Source organism: Myxocyprinus asiaticus, chromosome 22 (assembly GCF_019703515.2).
Source record: "Myxocyprinus asiaticus isolate MX2 ecotype Aquarium Trade chromosome 22, UBuf_Myxa_2, whole genome shotgun sequence".
Lineage (NCBI taxonomy): Eukaryota > Metazoa > Chordata > Actinopteri > Cypriniformes > Catostomidae > Myxocyprinus > Myxocyprinus asiaticus.
Window position 1 is genome coordinate 38,841,587 of NC_059365.1, and position 16,232 is coordinate 38,857,818.

General features: G+C 36.2%; 1 protein-coding gene across 1 annotated transcript in view; it reads left to right on the forward strand.

Moving 5' to 3' along the window:
* The window catches only part of LOC127412722 (GDNF family receptor alpha-4-like), a 43,960-nt gene that overhangs the window by 11,562 nt on the left and 16,166 nt on the right, over nt 1-16,232 (forward strand). The window contains exons 2-7 of the mRNA XM_051649326.1: nt 956-1,240; nt 8,881-8,973; nt 11,519-11,867; nt 14,041-14,150; nt 14,704-14,838; nt 15,972-16,102. Coding sequence (XP_051505286.1) covers nt 956-1,240; nt 8,881-8,973; nt 11,519-11,867; nt 14,041-14,150; nt 14,704-14,838; nt 15,972-16,102 — 1,103 coding nt within the window. The remainder of the gene's footprint in view (nt 1-955; nt 1,241-8,880; nt 8,974-11,518; nt 11,868-14,040; nt 14,151-14,703; nt 14,839-15,971; nt 16,103-16,232) is intronic.

Consider the following 16,232-nt stretch of genomic DNA (forward strand, 5'->3'; position numbering starts at 1 on the left):
GAGACCTGAAAATGGCTGTCCACCGATGGTCCCATCCAACCTGACAGAGCTTGAGAGGAACTGCAGAGAAGAAATGGCAGAAAATCCCCAAAGCCAGGTGTGCAAAGCTTGTCGCATCACACCCAAAAAGATTTGAGGCTGTAATCGCTGCCAAAGGTGCTTCAACTAAGTACTGGGTTAAGGGTCTGAATACTTCAAGTCAAGTCATTTTTATTTGTATAGTGCTTTTCACAGCACACATCGTTTCAAAGCAGCTTTACAGAAAATCATACTTATGTCAATGTGATATAAAAAAAATTTCAATTTACATTTGCAAAGTTATCAAAAATCAGTTTTTTGTTTTGTCATAATGGGGTATGGAGTGTAGATTGATGTGAGAATAAATAATGTAAAGCGTAAGCGTAAAATGTGTAGCATAAGGCTACAACATAACAAAATGTGAAAAAAAATAAAGGGGTCTGAATACTTTCTGATTGCACTGTATTTGCCTAGTTATGTCTAAAAAGCTTACTTTAATTGGTTTTAGATTATTAGACACGGCATTATGGTGCCTTAGAAATCTGTCTGAAACCAGCTTCTTTTATACACAAAATGCTGCCTGTTTAGTCCTTGACTGACTAAGTAGTGAGGCATCAAGGCAGCTGCCTTAGGTTTCAGACACAACCAATATTTTCCCCACATTTTCCATTATCCACTGACTAGGCTGTTGGTAGATCTTGAAACCTTACACAAGGGAGAGCTAACGCAAATATGGCCAAATATGAGCTGATTTATCAGTCTGACTTCTACAGGTATATCGGTCTATCATTACTTAGAATTGCCATAACTTTTCTGTCAAGCCAACACTGTCTTTCACTTAACTCATTGGTAAAGCAGGTTGTTTATAAATATTATTTAATTAATTTCTTTAGTCTTTTCTTTAAACTGTTTTTACCAACACTCCTTCTCCCCCCAGGTTCTTTTCCCTTTGTGGTGCCAGTGTTCCCCGGGACTTTAGACTGCATTGCTGCAGTACAGAAATGTGTGTTGGATCCAGAATGTAAGAGACAGTTCCGACACCTGGAGTACTGTGTGGATGAGGAGGCGGTGGCCCCTCAGAGCCTGGAGGCGCGGCAGGCCTGCATCGACGTCCAGAACAGCCTCATGCACTATCAGCCCCTGCAACAATGCAAGTGCCAGCGCGGTTCGCGAACGGAGCAGCACTGCCTGAGTGTTTACTGGACCGTCCGCTTTCCACAGGGTAAGGGGTTTTAAGGGTGTGTGTTTACATTTAGACTAATGCTGTGTAAACCCACATGGAGACTGTCATCAACTACTGTCCCAGTTTAATTTGCCTTTGATGAATTAAACTGCAGGGAATGTCCACTGTCTTTCTGTTTTTAGACATGAGTGTGTGTGGGTGTGTATGTGTATTTATAGTCTACACGAAAACAAAATTGACCCCTATTTACTTTCTTAATGCATGTTCCTGTTCTTGTAGAGTAGAACAGTCAGGTTCTGGAAGAAAAAACCCCATTCAATTTCACCATAGGAGAATTGATTTTTAATGATAACCTATAAACCTTTAAAGAAAGACCTACCATGAGCTCCGAGGTTGTCAATTGATGGTATATGATTCTGTTGAACCCATCAGTCTGCTTTAATTTAACTTTATTGTTTAGAAAACTTGTTTAATAGTGGAATTCCTGGTGAAGTACTACACAGCCCATGATCCTGAAGAGAAAAATCCACCAATCAAAGAATAGTGGCCAACAAAGCACGCCAAAAGTGCTCTGCAGTGACCGCCCACTTCCATGACATTCTTGAATGATGCATTCGAGTCGGTCTCCCTACACTCTTTTATATATTTGCAAATATCTAAATATTTTGTAAAACATTTAACATACACTGATGAGCCAAAACATTATGACCACCTGCCTAATATGCCGTTAGTCCTCCTCGTGCCACCGAAACAGCACCGGCCCACCGAGGCATGGACTCTACAAGACCCCTGAAGGTGTCCTGTGGTATCTGGCACCAAGACATTAGCAGCAGATCCTTCAAGTCCTGTAAGTTGTGAGGTGGAGCCGCCGTGGATCGGACTTATTGGTCCAGCACATCCCACAGGGAATACCATTGCCATGAAGGGGTGTACCTTGTCTGCAACGATGTTTAGGTTGATGGCACGTGTCAAATTGACGTCCACATGAATGGCCGGACCCAGGATTTCCCAGCAGAACATTGCCCAGAGCATCACACTCCCTCCACCGGCTTGTCGTCTTCCAACAGTGCATCCTGGTGACATCACTTTCCCAGGTAAACGGCGAACACGTACACGGCCGTCCATGTGATGTAAAAGAAAACGGAACTCATCGGACCAGGCGGCCTTCTTCCACCGCTTCAAGGTCCAGTTCCGACACTCGCGTTTCCATTGTGGACAAGGCTCATCATGGGCGCTCTGACTGGTTGGCGGCTACGCAGCCCCACACGCAGCAGGTTGCATGTTGTGACACATTCCTCCTGTAACCATAATTACAATTTTCTGTGACTTGTGCCACAGTAGACCTTCTGTCGGTTCGGACCAGATGGGATAGCCTTCGCTGCCCTCGCGCATCGATGAGCCTTTGGCACCCATCAACCTGTCGCCTGTTTGTGGTTTGTCCCTCCTCGGACCACTGTCGGTAGGTACTCACCACTGCTGACCAGGAGCACCCCACAAGCCTTGCCATTTCAGAGATGCTCTGACCTAGTTTTCTGGCCATAACAATTTGGCCCTTGTCAAAGTTGCTCAGGTCTTTACTCCTGCCCATTTCTCCTGCATTCAACACGTTGACTAAGATAACTGATTGTTCACTTATCATCTAATCTACCCAGACCTTGACATGTGGCCTTGTTAGGAGATGATCAACATTATTCACTTCACCTGTGAGTGGCCATAATGTTTGGCTCATCAGTGTATATTGTTTCTGTACTTATAATCAACAATTTTAAATCGATAGTTTTATATTTTTCCATAGTTTTAATTTTGTTATGTCATTCGCAATGCTTCATGGGATTGTAGTTCATTCCCTTATTAAAGATGGTAAGTACACAGTCCTTTGTCTTTTTATCCAATTTTCAAAAACATTTTTCTTAAAATGTAAGTATGTAATGATGTGATTCACCTCAAAGCTGGTTGGTTTGTTTCATGACTTAGAACTCTTTGACGAAGAAAATATGAAAACCTTATGGAAACAACTAAGTAAATGGGAAAAATACTTCCGTAACCAAGATGACTAAAAAGGTGGGCGGGTACTTAGTAAATAAATATCCTGGGTATTCAGGTATCAAGATTTCACACTGTACATTTGTAAACCCAGGGTAAACATTCTTATCTGCATATTTACGAGGTCAATTATATTGTTTTTGATATTGACATATTGAAATATAAATTTCCATAGTGGAAAAAAATCATGGAAATTTCTATAGAGAATACAAAGTTTTGTATAGTCATGTTGTGCTCTAAAGTATTTAATTGGCTACAAACTGGTCTTTGCAAGTGCAGTGTCTATTAAATTATGTTTAAAAATACTTATCCAGTAATCATGTAAATGTAATGGAAATATAATGGAAATTAATTGGTCCAAAAGTGTGAGAACCGCCATGTAATGTAATTTTATGTCTAAGTCATCTGAAACGTGCAAAACTCTGCATCACTCGAGTTACCGTATCGCTGTTCAACATTTTTATATTTCTCTCAAATGCTGAAACTTTAAAGGTACAATGCAATGTAAACTGACCCTACTTTCCCTGGTCTTGTTGTGCATGATTCTAAAAGTGGCAAATACTCTAAAATTAATTAATTAAATATATATTTAAGTAAATGATTAAATACATGATGAAATCGTAAAAAAAAAAAAAAAAAAAAAAAAAAAAATCTAAATAAATCCATTTTGAGGAATTTGTCCCTCCATATGATTCATCAGTGCATGTTATTTTAAAGAAAACAATCTTTAAAATAATCATTATTTTTCATCAAAATGTAATAAATCTCTCCACCTCTGAATGACTTTTCACTTCTGCTGATGTAACCAAGGCATCTTTCACAATCCAATCAGATGTCAATGTATAAAATGAAGTCATGCCCCACATTATTTCCCCTGAATATTTTGTTCACCAGGAATTATTTTACATCACAGAAATGAACATCGTGAATGCCGTTTCATGTTTCTTTAAGACTCCCAAGAAGATTGTGTGACAGAACTGCAATATCCAGCAATTCCCAAAAACAAGATTGTCATGATGAAAGGGAAAAGTATAAAGAAAAAGAATAAGAAACTACAGTATATGAGTGAGTCAGCTACAGAGAAAACACAAGCATAAAAAATTCAGTGAAATCATTTTCGGTATAATTGCCTTTGTTTTGCCTTTCATGACTGTAAGTCATAAACAGTGCACTCATGGATCACAGTGGAAGTCATTTGTTATGTTCTTTCAGGACATGCCAAAATGCCTTAATGAGAGTGTTGAGTGAGCTACCAAAGGATTTAGATTTAGTCAGTAATAGCATTTAATGACTGCTCTGTAAACTGGCAAGCAGGCATAAAACCCAGTCAGACACTAAACAAGCGACTGGTTCACTGACAGTGCTATTGTGATTAATCTCGGCCATTGCTTCATCTGTTCATTATGCTCAGCAGGACAGATGAATACAAGCAGGAACCACAGTTTGTTTTGTATATCATTGAGAGTGTCTGGTTCTGACTCATGCAGAACTTGTGTACATGTGTGTGCCCAGAGGAACATTTCATTTCTCATAGGTTGCTTTTTCAAAGGAGACTTAAAGACCCCATGAAATTGGTTGATGTGCTCAGTTTTCTTTCCTGTCCTGTCATATTTCCTTTGAAACAGGAAGTCGATATGATAAGTGGACAGATTGCAGGACTCATCCCTTTCTTAAAAACAGGCAATAGCCTGTACTTTATGTCACAGTTATGAACCTTGATTTGCTACTTGCTAGTCGGTTGCTGGTGGTATTAGAGGGAGGGACATTCTAAGCATTTGACTGGACAAAAATCAGTAACACTTTACATTAATGTTCCCTTTGTTAAGGGTTTATAAAGGGGTTTATTAATTAATAATAAGTCATTAACGCATTATAAATCACTGATATGTAGTTATAACAACACACATAAAAAGAGTGAATTTCATGCAATACTTGCCAAATAGTGAGCTATTTTACCTGTAAACCCTAGTGCTCAAAATAATTAATTGTTTTGAGTATGGAAAATTTAAATCATACAAATTAGTAAAAATAAATTAACCTTGATGTGTATTTAGAACTTTCTCTTTCTTTTGAGTGCACGCAACTGATACCTTTTAAGTAACCTGAATTGTTTTATTGTTTTGAGTTTAATGAACTCATCTCTCAATTTACAGAAACTTAAATTTAACTGAAACTGGGAAGGGGATTTCTATTTCCTAGCATGCTTTGCATGGCACTCCACAGGAAGAGTAAATGTTAAAATTAAGTTTTATATAAAGTGTCTTTTTGCAAGGGGAGACTTGTTTGTGTTTAATGTTTTGTTGTGTTATTTTGAAGAGTTTCTGTTATGTTAAAGTTTTTGCGGGTTTCCATTATGGTGAAGAGTGGAGCTTGAGCTTAGGTTGAGGACAGTTACAATGTAAGGTTGTTCTACAGTATAATGCTTTACTTGTTGAATAATCAAAGCATAGTGTTTGCAATGAGCATGCGTACAGCATGCTAGCATTCACTGTACTAGCTAGTTCTAGCTAGTTAGGTTCCCTCTTCTTGAAGTTTTTAAGTTGAGCTTACATGGTAATTTTAAGTTCAGCCACTTTTAAAGTCAAGTGCTATTAAAATGTATGAGTTAAGGCCTTTCAACACCAAACTCAATGCGATTATGAGAGGTGGATTGTCGGCGAATGGCCATTTCCCATAGAAAGCTAAGCGGATGTTCGCCGTTAGCATGTTCAAGACTTTGAAATAGACAAGCAATTTTACCCTGGTATGGTAGGTGACTCAATGCACCTTTGAGCTGGTCCACAATTCACGGAAATAGTTTAATAAGATCTGATCATTTTTAAAGGGGATGCAAGACAGTGATGCAGCAATATCATTTACATGTTAAGAGAACCCATAAGATTTATTTTTTATTTTATTTTTTTCAGTTTTCAAGGTATTTAATGCAAATGAAATACACATATACACTGCTGTTTCAGGATTTCTTCCTCGAGTTCCTTCAGCGTTTAAAGCTGTTGGTCAAAAAAGCTTTCTGTGCTTTAGTGCCACCAGTTGCTCTAGTTCTGGTAAAAGCAACGGCTTCTGATACGTGATCTAAAGCGTATATATTATTGGTCAGGGCATTTCTTCATCTGGGTGGAGAAAATAAAATTGACACACTCACAAAAAAGCTTCGATTTGTCGCTGTGTGATTGGGTGTGAATATTCGCTCCAGGTGAAAATGTCTCGTTTGGAATCTATTGTTTAGATTCAAAATGTTAAACGTGGTGAGAAATCGCGCCGAACATTCACGTTTAGTGTGCAAAGACCTTTAGCCTACTCAATATTTCAAGTTAAGAGCATGCATGCATGTGTTGGTCACAATCTAAATCTGAAAGTTCTATTAACTTAAACTTGGGGGTTTGTTAACTAAAAAAAAATATGTAACCGATTGCCTCAATTATTTGGAGTTCTGCTAACTTATTAAGGTTTACTGTGTGTTATAAATGCTTAGTAACACTTCTTCAACATTAGTAACCTTTACAATTTTACGTTAATATAAAATTGATACATATGAAGCATTTCTTAATGAGTTACTAACATTACAACATAAAGTTAATAAATGGACTTAAAGTTCAGTATGGTTTAATGGTCATCAGGCTTTATTAAATGACATTTGCTATGAATGAGCATGAAGACCTGGAAAGTGTTTCTGCAGAGGATTTTAGGTAACTAGATCTAGGTAAGTTGGGACAGCACTTGGAGTAGTACCGTTCTTTTGACATCAGTGTGACAAGAAAATTGACAACACAAGTGAGCCAAGACATTACAGTAATAAATATAAACACAAAAATGACATAATCCCCATTATTAAAAATAATGTTTTTATTAATATAAGTATGAATAAATGTATTTATTAAGCATTTAATAAATTTTACAAGGTAAATGCGGCAAGTATTCCATGAAAGTTTCCCTTTTATTCATGCTGCTATAACTGCATATCAATGAATTATAATGCATTTATAAATGACATATTAGTCAATAAATAACCCCTTTGTAAACCCTTAACAAAGGGAACATTAATGTACAGTGTTACTCCTAAATATGCGTAGTGCAAGATGAGTCATCAATATATTTGGTTTGTTTTCCCAGAAGAGAAAGACTGTAAATTACAACTTTTGGGAGTACACTAGTATACAGATTGCTTCAAAGCTAAAAGATATGGACTAAATTTTGATCTCATGGATCTTTAGAGGTGAAATGTGCCATTTCTGCCCCAATAATGTCACCAATGGAATTGCAAACAAAAATAATGATTGTTTTCAAACAAGTTTCCCCCCATCTTCCATTGGTCAGACTAACAGAGAGCCCCGTCCCAAACTAACACCATTAAAATTCCTCTGAAATTTTTTATTATTGAAATTTTTGACTTTTGGCTGTAGCATCTAGGTGAATTTGAGCCTCATCATCTTGAGTTGAGACATTATTGAGATCTCTTCTGAAACTCTAGAGGAGACACATGTGAAATTACTTTGGTTGTTTTGCTTAAGAGAAAAATGTTAGAAGCAGGAGACTTTAAAAGAAAAAGAGGCAAGACTTTTACAAAGAACAGGCAAACATCTTGATTTGCTGTCCATTTAATTCCATTGCTGTCTAGGAGAAACAATTGAGATGTCAAAGATAATCAATGCCTGCATATAGAGTAAGCAAAAGTGTGTGTGTTTGTCTTTTAGGTTTTTGCCTACATTGTGGGGACCAAATGTCTGTTCTTTGTGTGTTTGCTCATGGGCAACAGAGATTACGGTATGCCAGTGAATGACGTCAGTCGGACCATCAAGGCACGACTGCAAAATTGATTGATTTTGCATCCACATTCCCACCCAATGGCTTATTAATATTAGATCTTATGAAACAGTTGATGGATTCCCACAGTGACTCATCAAGAGCTGTTGTAAATGCTGACTAATCCCAGGCTTCTTCGAGAACAAAACTCATCTTGCATTTGAGTTCAGCACAGGGCACGCCCGGGCTGGTCTTATCGACAGTCTCAGAAATGAGTGCTTTTAAAGTACGGCATATGAAAATGTCAAGTGTGCTTCTCTTGTGCGGTGCAAATCAAAAATGTCTCATGCAGAATAAGCAGACGTAAAATTGTGAATGTATCACACTTGGTGTGGCATCTCTGTAGATTGAATTGTGATGTATGTGTCAATTTGAGCAAGAGTTTGAGTGTGTAGCACATTTTTCCCAATAAATTGAACAATTTGAGGTATCAGTAATGTCTGTAGCACAAATGGCTGCGCTAAAATGTTATACTTAGTGTAAGGGGTTTGTTCAAATCATCTTGGCATGCAAGGTCTCCAGGTTTCTAAAATACAAATAGACTCGTCCTTATTTTAACTTCTTTGATCCAGACCCCTGAAAATGTGAAATGACACTTTCAGCCAATGCACAAACCACAAACACTGTCCTCTCCTTCTAAGTTCTGCAAGAGCTACAGTATCAATGAATTCAGTTATTGTGAATCAAAGACACATCATATAATCCCTGTAATTTGATTATCTGCAGTGCCGTTAATTAGGCGTAATGATATGGTAATGGAACAGTTTGGTGATCTTAATTAATCCCTAACAATCTGGTGTCTATCTGCTTTCACAAGATTGTATTGTGTGTTACAGGTTATGATGACATTGAGACATCCCCATATGAAGACATTGAACTGGAACTGGTGAGAAACACGGAAACATCAAAACTGGCTTCAATAGTTTCAGGTACAGCACACGCATCAGTGAAATGATGGAATAAGATGTGTTTTCCTCCACAGCTGAATGCACTGTGATGATGGATGCAGTGTGATGTTTGCATGTTGGTGTTTGATGGTGTTTTCCTTGTTGTGTTTCAATTGTATTTCTATCTGAAATTAGAAAGGCCTACTGGCTTATACAGTGGCCCCAAAACATATTTGGACACTTTATGCCACACTAATCCATTGCATTTGACAACAAAATATCAAACCAAGTGGCATGTACAAACAAATGATGCTAGACTATTCAGAGTAGCCATTTTGGCAGTTACTTTTAACCAACTTGTCCATTAACTGCGTTAACATGTTGATAACCATAAGTGTCCATTTTGAACAGTATATCTTATCATGTAAAATATAACAAGCCTCTTTTTGTGAGATGTTTTGCTTGAAAAGTGTTTTTGTGTTATTTTCCTTTAACCCTTGTGCTGTTAATAAATCTCTCATATTGCATATATTATCCCAAGATATTGCATTAGATCTTTTTGTCAACTTCTTTTTTAATAATTATGACAGCTATTGTACTTATTGTTTGAGCATATATATATATATATATATATATATATATATATATATATATATATATATATATATATACTGTATATTGATAGGATTAAAAAATAAATATATGTAATAAATGAATAACCACTTGCTTGATCTTTACAAAATAGGTGTCATTTTAAAGCTTAGAATCTGGACTTTACAATGCATATAGCTGATCCTACCAATTCTTAAATAATTCTATTTAATTTGTTGACAAATTTCAACTGTTTTGTTCTCATCATTTGCTAATTTGTTATTACAACAATTATATTCAGTGTTTGTAAAAAAACATAAAAAAGATGAGATAGCCATGTGTTATATATTGTTGGAAAGGTCTCAATTAGTAAAATGCAATGAGCAAATTTGTTTCACTCAGAGGCCAATCTGCAGTGAGTTTCAGTGTATGTAATTTCCACTGACACACATAAATATAGTAAACAGGAGTCTTTTTGTCATGTTTTTCCTTATTACTCCCTGAAACATACATATAACATAGACAATGACATATTGTAACTTGCAGCAGACTATCCCGATTCAAATGAGACAAAACACAACATAATATGATGAGTAGATCTTGAAATATTCCTCAAAAATTGTACATGGAAAGACAATGCACAAAAGGGCATTCAACACACGTTGTGTGTGTGTGCACATGTCCAAGGATTTTGTGTGTGCAAACACACATCCACATATGTGCTCATCTAATGGACTGGGATGCTTCTGAACATTTCATATTTCTGTATTTTGTAGTCTAATTTCCAGTTTCCGGTCATTTTAGACCAGGAACACCACAGATGTAACAAAGTGAAATAAAACCAATAAAATTTGATGAAAATGATCAGTCAGTTTTGACCGGAACACAATATAAGGCTTATTATAAATGTCACTTGTTTTCATATTTTGCCACATTATGACATTCATATATTTTTAAGTGTTCTCTTAAGTGTCCTTAATATTATTTTGTCTTAATTTTTAAGTTGAATTACATGTTAAACCTAACAAAGTAACTTTTGTGAAATGTTTGTATCTGCTACCTCTCTTTAAAAAATGCAAATAAATAAATGTGGTCTTATATTTTATCTGATGCATTTACATTTATACAGTGTAGCCTAAGTGTCCTGTTATCTGGGGCCACTATAGATTCATCAATGATGAGGAACAATTTAAATTATAACTTTCTAAAAGAAATTTTCATCAAAGAACCCTCTTCTAAATCAAAAACGTTCAATTCAAGAAACTAAAAAATTTTTTGTTGTAAAGGTTTTTTGAGTTTTTGAATATGGTTCATTGGAAATTAAAAAAGTGATGTGTAATGTTTGCTGGGTTCATTAGAGCACCAGTACAAAGGTCTATTAATGAACTAAAGAAAAAACAAACAAACAAAAGAATAAAAAGTCATGTCCACACTAATACATTTTCATTTGGAAATGTTTTGATTTTGCTATGTTTACACTATGTTTATGCCTCTCATCCACGCAGAATAGCGTTTTCATTCTCCGCAAATGGAGACTTTCGAAAAATGCTCTCCATAGACCTTATTCACAGTAGCGCCATATTTGATTTTTAAAGTGAGTGAAAATGAGACTGTGAGGGATAGACATACAGTCTCTTCAATGACATTCACTGTATAAAGCCATATAAAGGTCTTAGATCACATCTAATTTCCACAACTTGTGTTTTATAAAGTTTGTTGTCTACTGATTTTTTTTGTGGAAAGATGCTTTTTCAATGTTTTGTCCACGGAATGATCAACACCAACTTAAACAACAGTACAACCTATTAAAAAGATGGTAAGTCTATCCCTCACAGCCTCATTTTCATCCATGTCAAGAATCAAACATTGCGCTACTGTTAATTAGGTCCAAAATTGTTTGAAAAATGATGACTTTACGAAGTGTTCAAACTGGATGTGCTCTAAAGTATGAAAAGTTCTTTGTGGATCTTAAAAAGGTTTACTCTCTCTTTCTCAGTGTCGTCTCTTCCTCTGACGGATCAGAACCAGTGTCTCAAAGCAGCTCAGGACTGTGGCTTGTATGAGAAGTGCGGTTCTTTGCGTTCTGAGTATGCGTTGGCTTGTACTAAGATCATACCGGGCACAAACCACTGTAACAGGCACAAATGTCACCGTGCTCTACGGAGGTTCCTGGAGCGCGTTCCAGAGGAATACAGCTTTGGTGTCTTGTTTTGCCCCTGCTCAGACACTCTGTGTGGGGAGAGGAGAAGGAAAACCATCGTCCCCTCCTGCTCCTATGAAGAACGAGACGGACAACCCAACTGCCTCCATCTGGAGAGCTACTGTCTCAAAGACAACCTGTGCAGGTGAGATACGTGTTTGTTAGCAGAGGTACAAAGCAGATGCTATTAAAGACCCCATGAAACTGCGTGACGAGCACAGTTTTCTATCCGTGTTGATATCAATTTCACACTTTTAAAGAAACCTACAAAACCAAAAAAGGTCACTATAGCAAAACATCTCCTATAATATAATTAAATACTTTTTTGTATGATTTGTTATTCGATTTATATGTCGCTTATGAAAAATATTATTTTGTCAGAAAACACGGCTACTTTTGAATTGCAGATCGTGACCCCTTGAACAAACCATTTGATACCCTTATGATCTAACAGCATGATCATAAAATCATACAGTATTTTCCACTCGAGGAACGAGTATTTTTTTTAATCTTTTTCTAGAAACAGATGTCTCTGGCAGTTCTGCTTATCTTAGCAACATTAATAGCAGAAGAACATGCTGAGTAGGATGAAAGAAAGGACAGCAGGTCACATATATGATTAGCCACGTCTACTGTGTATTTAAATAAGGATAAAAACTACAAATGTTTTCAGCAAACTTCATGTGTTCATGTGATGAACTAAAAAATGTGGTTACACTGCCTTCAAATCACATCTGAATGATCATATTATAAGAGATGAGCGCACTTGAATGCCACCACATTATCATAATTATAACTTGATCTCATGGAAATTACGTGACTGTGGCGACATTTTTGCAAAATGATACTACGTGGTTCATTACACATTTCGCTGCAGTTGTGAGGTGAAATGTCCACTGTGTGGTACTAAATGCGAGTTACATTTTCTCCCAAACAAATGTGGTTTGTAAGGTTAATACTCTATCGAGTTTTAAACCAACAAAAATGACGTCATTACCTTACACTTTAAATCTAAACCTAACCGATAATGTCATAAATGTCAAATGTGAGATGAAAAACACAGTTGCTGAAGCAGCCACTTCGTTTTGTGGTTCTTTTATGTCACTTTTGGCTCTTGAGTCGACTTTCACTATTGTTCACCGTCTTGTGCTTATATCAGTGTCTTCAGCTGAACGTGTTTATATGTGTGCTCCTCCCATGAATGTCAACGGGGGAGAATAGGGTGACGGACGCTGCGAATAGGGCTCCCCTGGGAATTATGGGCCCCAGGGCTTCAGTCCGTGTAAGCCCGTGCATTAATGCACCCCTGTTCCAGGTCTGCAGACAGATCTCATGGCATTGGATGAGCCAATGTTAAAAATCTCTGATAAAGCTTCCTGTGTTTATTATTCCAATGTCTTTTTAATTCTGATGAAAAACACTTGAATGAACATCATATAGTACTTACGACTTCCAAATTTGCATAGGAACTTCTCAGAAGGACTTGAAGGCAACATTACTTTGATAGGTTGCCTGTGTGAACTAAAAATGACTTTGGCAGCAGTTGGTTAAAAGTAACTTTTTTTGTTTGGCTTAATTGTCCAAATACATTTTGTGGCCTCCATATCTGTGTATGTAGAGCAGGTGTTCCCAACCTTTTACCTGAAATCCCCCCTTAAATTTTAAGTAATGCTAACCTTACAATAACTATTCACAATATCTTCAAAATTATTTAAGAATTTTGATAACACAAGTGCAAGTGTTCTGTTTTGATTGGGGCTGTCAATCAATTAAAATGATTTTTTTTGCCAATTATGTAATCCAATTAATCTCAATTAATTGCATAAAATATTACATATTTACTGAGAAAGGCCCCCAAATAAAGGTAATTTAGAATATAATAATTAAAATAAATATTATTAACTATTTAAAGTCAAAATATTGTTTGATTTATTTATATAATTTCTATAAAATTAACAAATTTAAATATAAACAAATAAAATATATAATTTGTATATAAATTATATTAATATATAATTTATATATTTGTATTAAAATATATAATTATAACTTTTTTATTTAATTCAGCATCTATCACAATCATGCGAACCTCCGGTTTCAAAACCCTGACGTAGTGTATCACAACAAAAATTTTATAAACTACAAAGTACAAAAGTACATGGCTTGGAGCAACTCACCATAAAATAGAAAATTATAAATCAGGAAAAATCTCAAATTCTGATCCTGCATTCTGTATGTATTTCCCCTGTCAGAATATGAGGTACGTATTCTGTTCTAATCATGCCCGTGTCCATATTCAAATTTGTCTGGTGTGTCAGGTCGAGATTGGCTGATTTCCAGCAGAACTGTCAACCGTCTTCTCTCTCCCCCTCCGGCTGTCTCCGGGAAAGTGGAGCTGTGTGTCTCAAGGCCTACGCTGGACTCATCGGTGAGAAACCACCTCAGATGACCTTGAAAAATGGCCGCAAACTTAATGAAGAGTATAAAAAACACCAATCGATACATTACAGCACAATCTGTACTTAAATAATATTACATTTTTAATGACAATATTTTCTGCATCCTGTGCACTAAAACAGTAAATGATCAAGCAGTTGACCATAGTGGTTTGGGATCAACTTCATGTTGTGATTTACTTAAAAGAAATAGTTTTTCCAAAAATGAAGATTCTGTCATCATTTACTCACCCTCATGTCCTTCTGTGTTCCATGGAAAAATTACAGCATAGGGTTTTGTAACCACAATGATGAGTAAATAATGACAGAATTATAATTTTTTGGGTGAACTATTCCTTTAAGACACTAGACAGTTAAATTAAATTTGCAGGACAAAGCTGAGACAATATAATTAAACCGGAGGGGAGTGGAAAGACCGTACTGGTTAAAGGTTCTCCCAGATGGATGTTCAGGCTGACTGGCAAGAGATCTTTTCGTTGGGCTCTCTCTCATCCTGTCTTTCTTTCTCCATCCCTCCCTCTGCAGGCACCATCATGACTCCAAACTACGTGAGTAACAGCAGTACAGAGGTTTCGCAATGGTGTCATTGTGAAGGCAGCGGGAACCAGTGGCAGGACTGCCTGCGTATCCTGCACATGTTCAACAGCAACACCTGCCTGCGTGAGTATGAGAATATAATTTACAGATTAGCATAAAGTCAACAGGAGATCAAAAGTGACCCTATTTACTTTCTTAATGCATGTTCCTGGTATTAAAAGATTTTTCAACCCCTCGCCTTCAACCTGAGGGGCACTACTTTTTTTTTAAAAGTAATATCCTGCTTTACTCTGAAATGAATCACAGTAAATATGAGTTGTGAATATTGTTTCAAGTTGACTTTAATGTTTGGGTGTAAATATGGCACTGTTCTAACATATTTGTTAAAGACCCCATGAAATGTGTTGACTGAAACAGGAAGTTGGGGCTGGATGTCCAAAAGGGCTTGTCCATTTTCTAAATGGCAAATACCATTTAGTTTAAACCATGATTTGCTACTTGTCATTGCTGATGGCAGGTGCAATTAAAAAAAAAACAATTATGCATTTCAAGTTCATAATAAATTTCCAACAAATTTTATTGAGTAATCTTTACCAGAATAAAATAATAAGAAATAAAAAGCTAAATATTTGAAGTTGTATTAATTTAATTTTGTTGGGATTACAAAAATAAAATTTGATGGAAATTTGTAATGAAATTGAAATGTCTTTTTCGTCAATTTTGTCAGATGGCTTCACAGCTGACAGACATGGACTAAAATTATTATTATTTTAATTTATTACATTTAATATATATTGTTATGTATATTTTATTTATAATTTTTTATAAACTTTTATTTATTTTAATGCAGTCAATTTCTTCGACTTAATTTCTGATATGTGAAGCATTTTGAGCTGCACTTGATTTATGAAAGGTGCTGTACAAATAAAAAGAATTATTATTATTATAATTATTATTATAAAAGCCACAAATGTTTTTTTTAAGTATTTTGTGTAAATGTCACAAACATGTCCGGGTCATATTTCACCCCAGGACCACAAAAATAAGAAATTATATTTTGTTCAAAGGCAATTATGCTTATATTTAGGACCATTGTGCCATTATTTAGATATTTAGATATATTGTGCAAGGACAGGACATTTTTGTAAGATTCCACCTTTTATGTTCTAGATCATAATCCTTTCTTTTCCTCTGCTTTGGAAGTAAAAACTTTCAGTACTGCAATCTAAAATGTACCCCGCCTCTTTACCTGACAGGTAATGCAATTGATAGCATGGGAAGCTCCACCCCTCGTCCAGTCGAGGGCACGCCCTTTCCTCCTCCTCGCCCCTCCCCCCAGGTCCAGCGTTATGAGCTGAACATTAACCTGCTGCCTGAACCCAAAACAGTGAGTCTTAAAAACTTTTCATAAAAATAAAAATACTCTTTATTAGCTTAACCCTCTATATTTCCTTGGGCAACTAGCTTCACCAGAAAGACATGTTAGTCAATTAGCTTCACCATGTTTTGATGGCAAA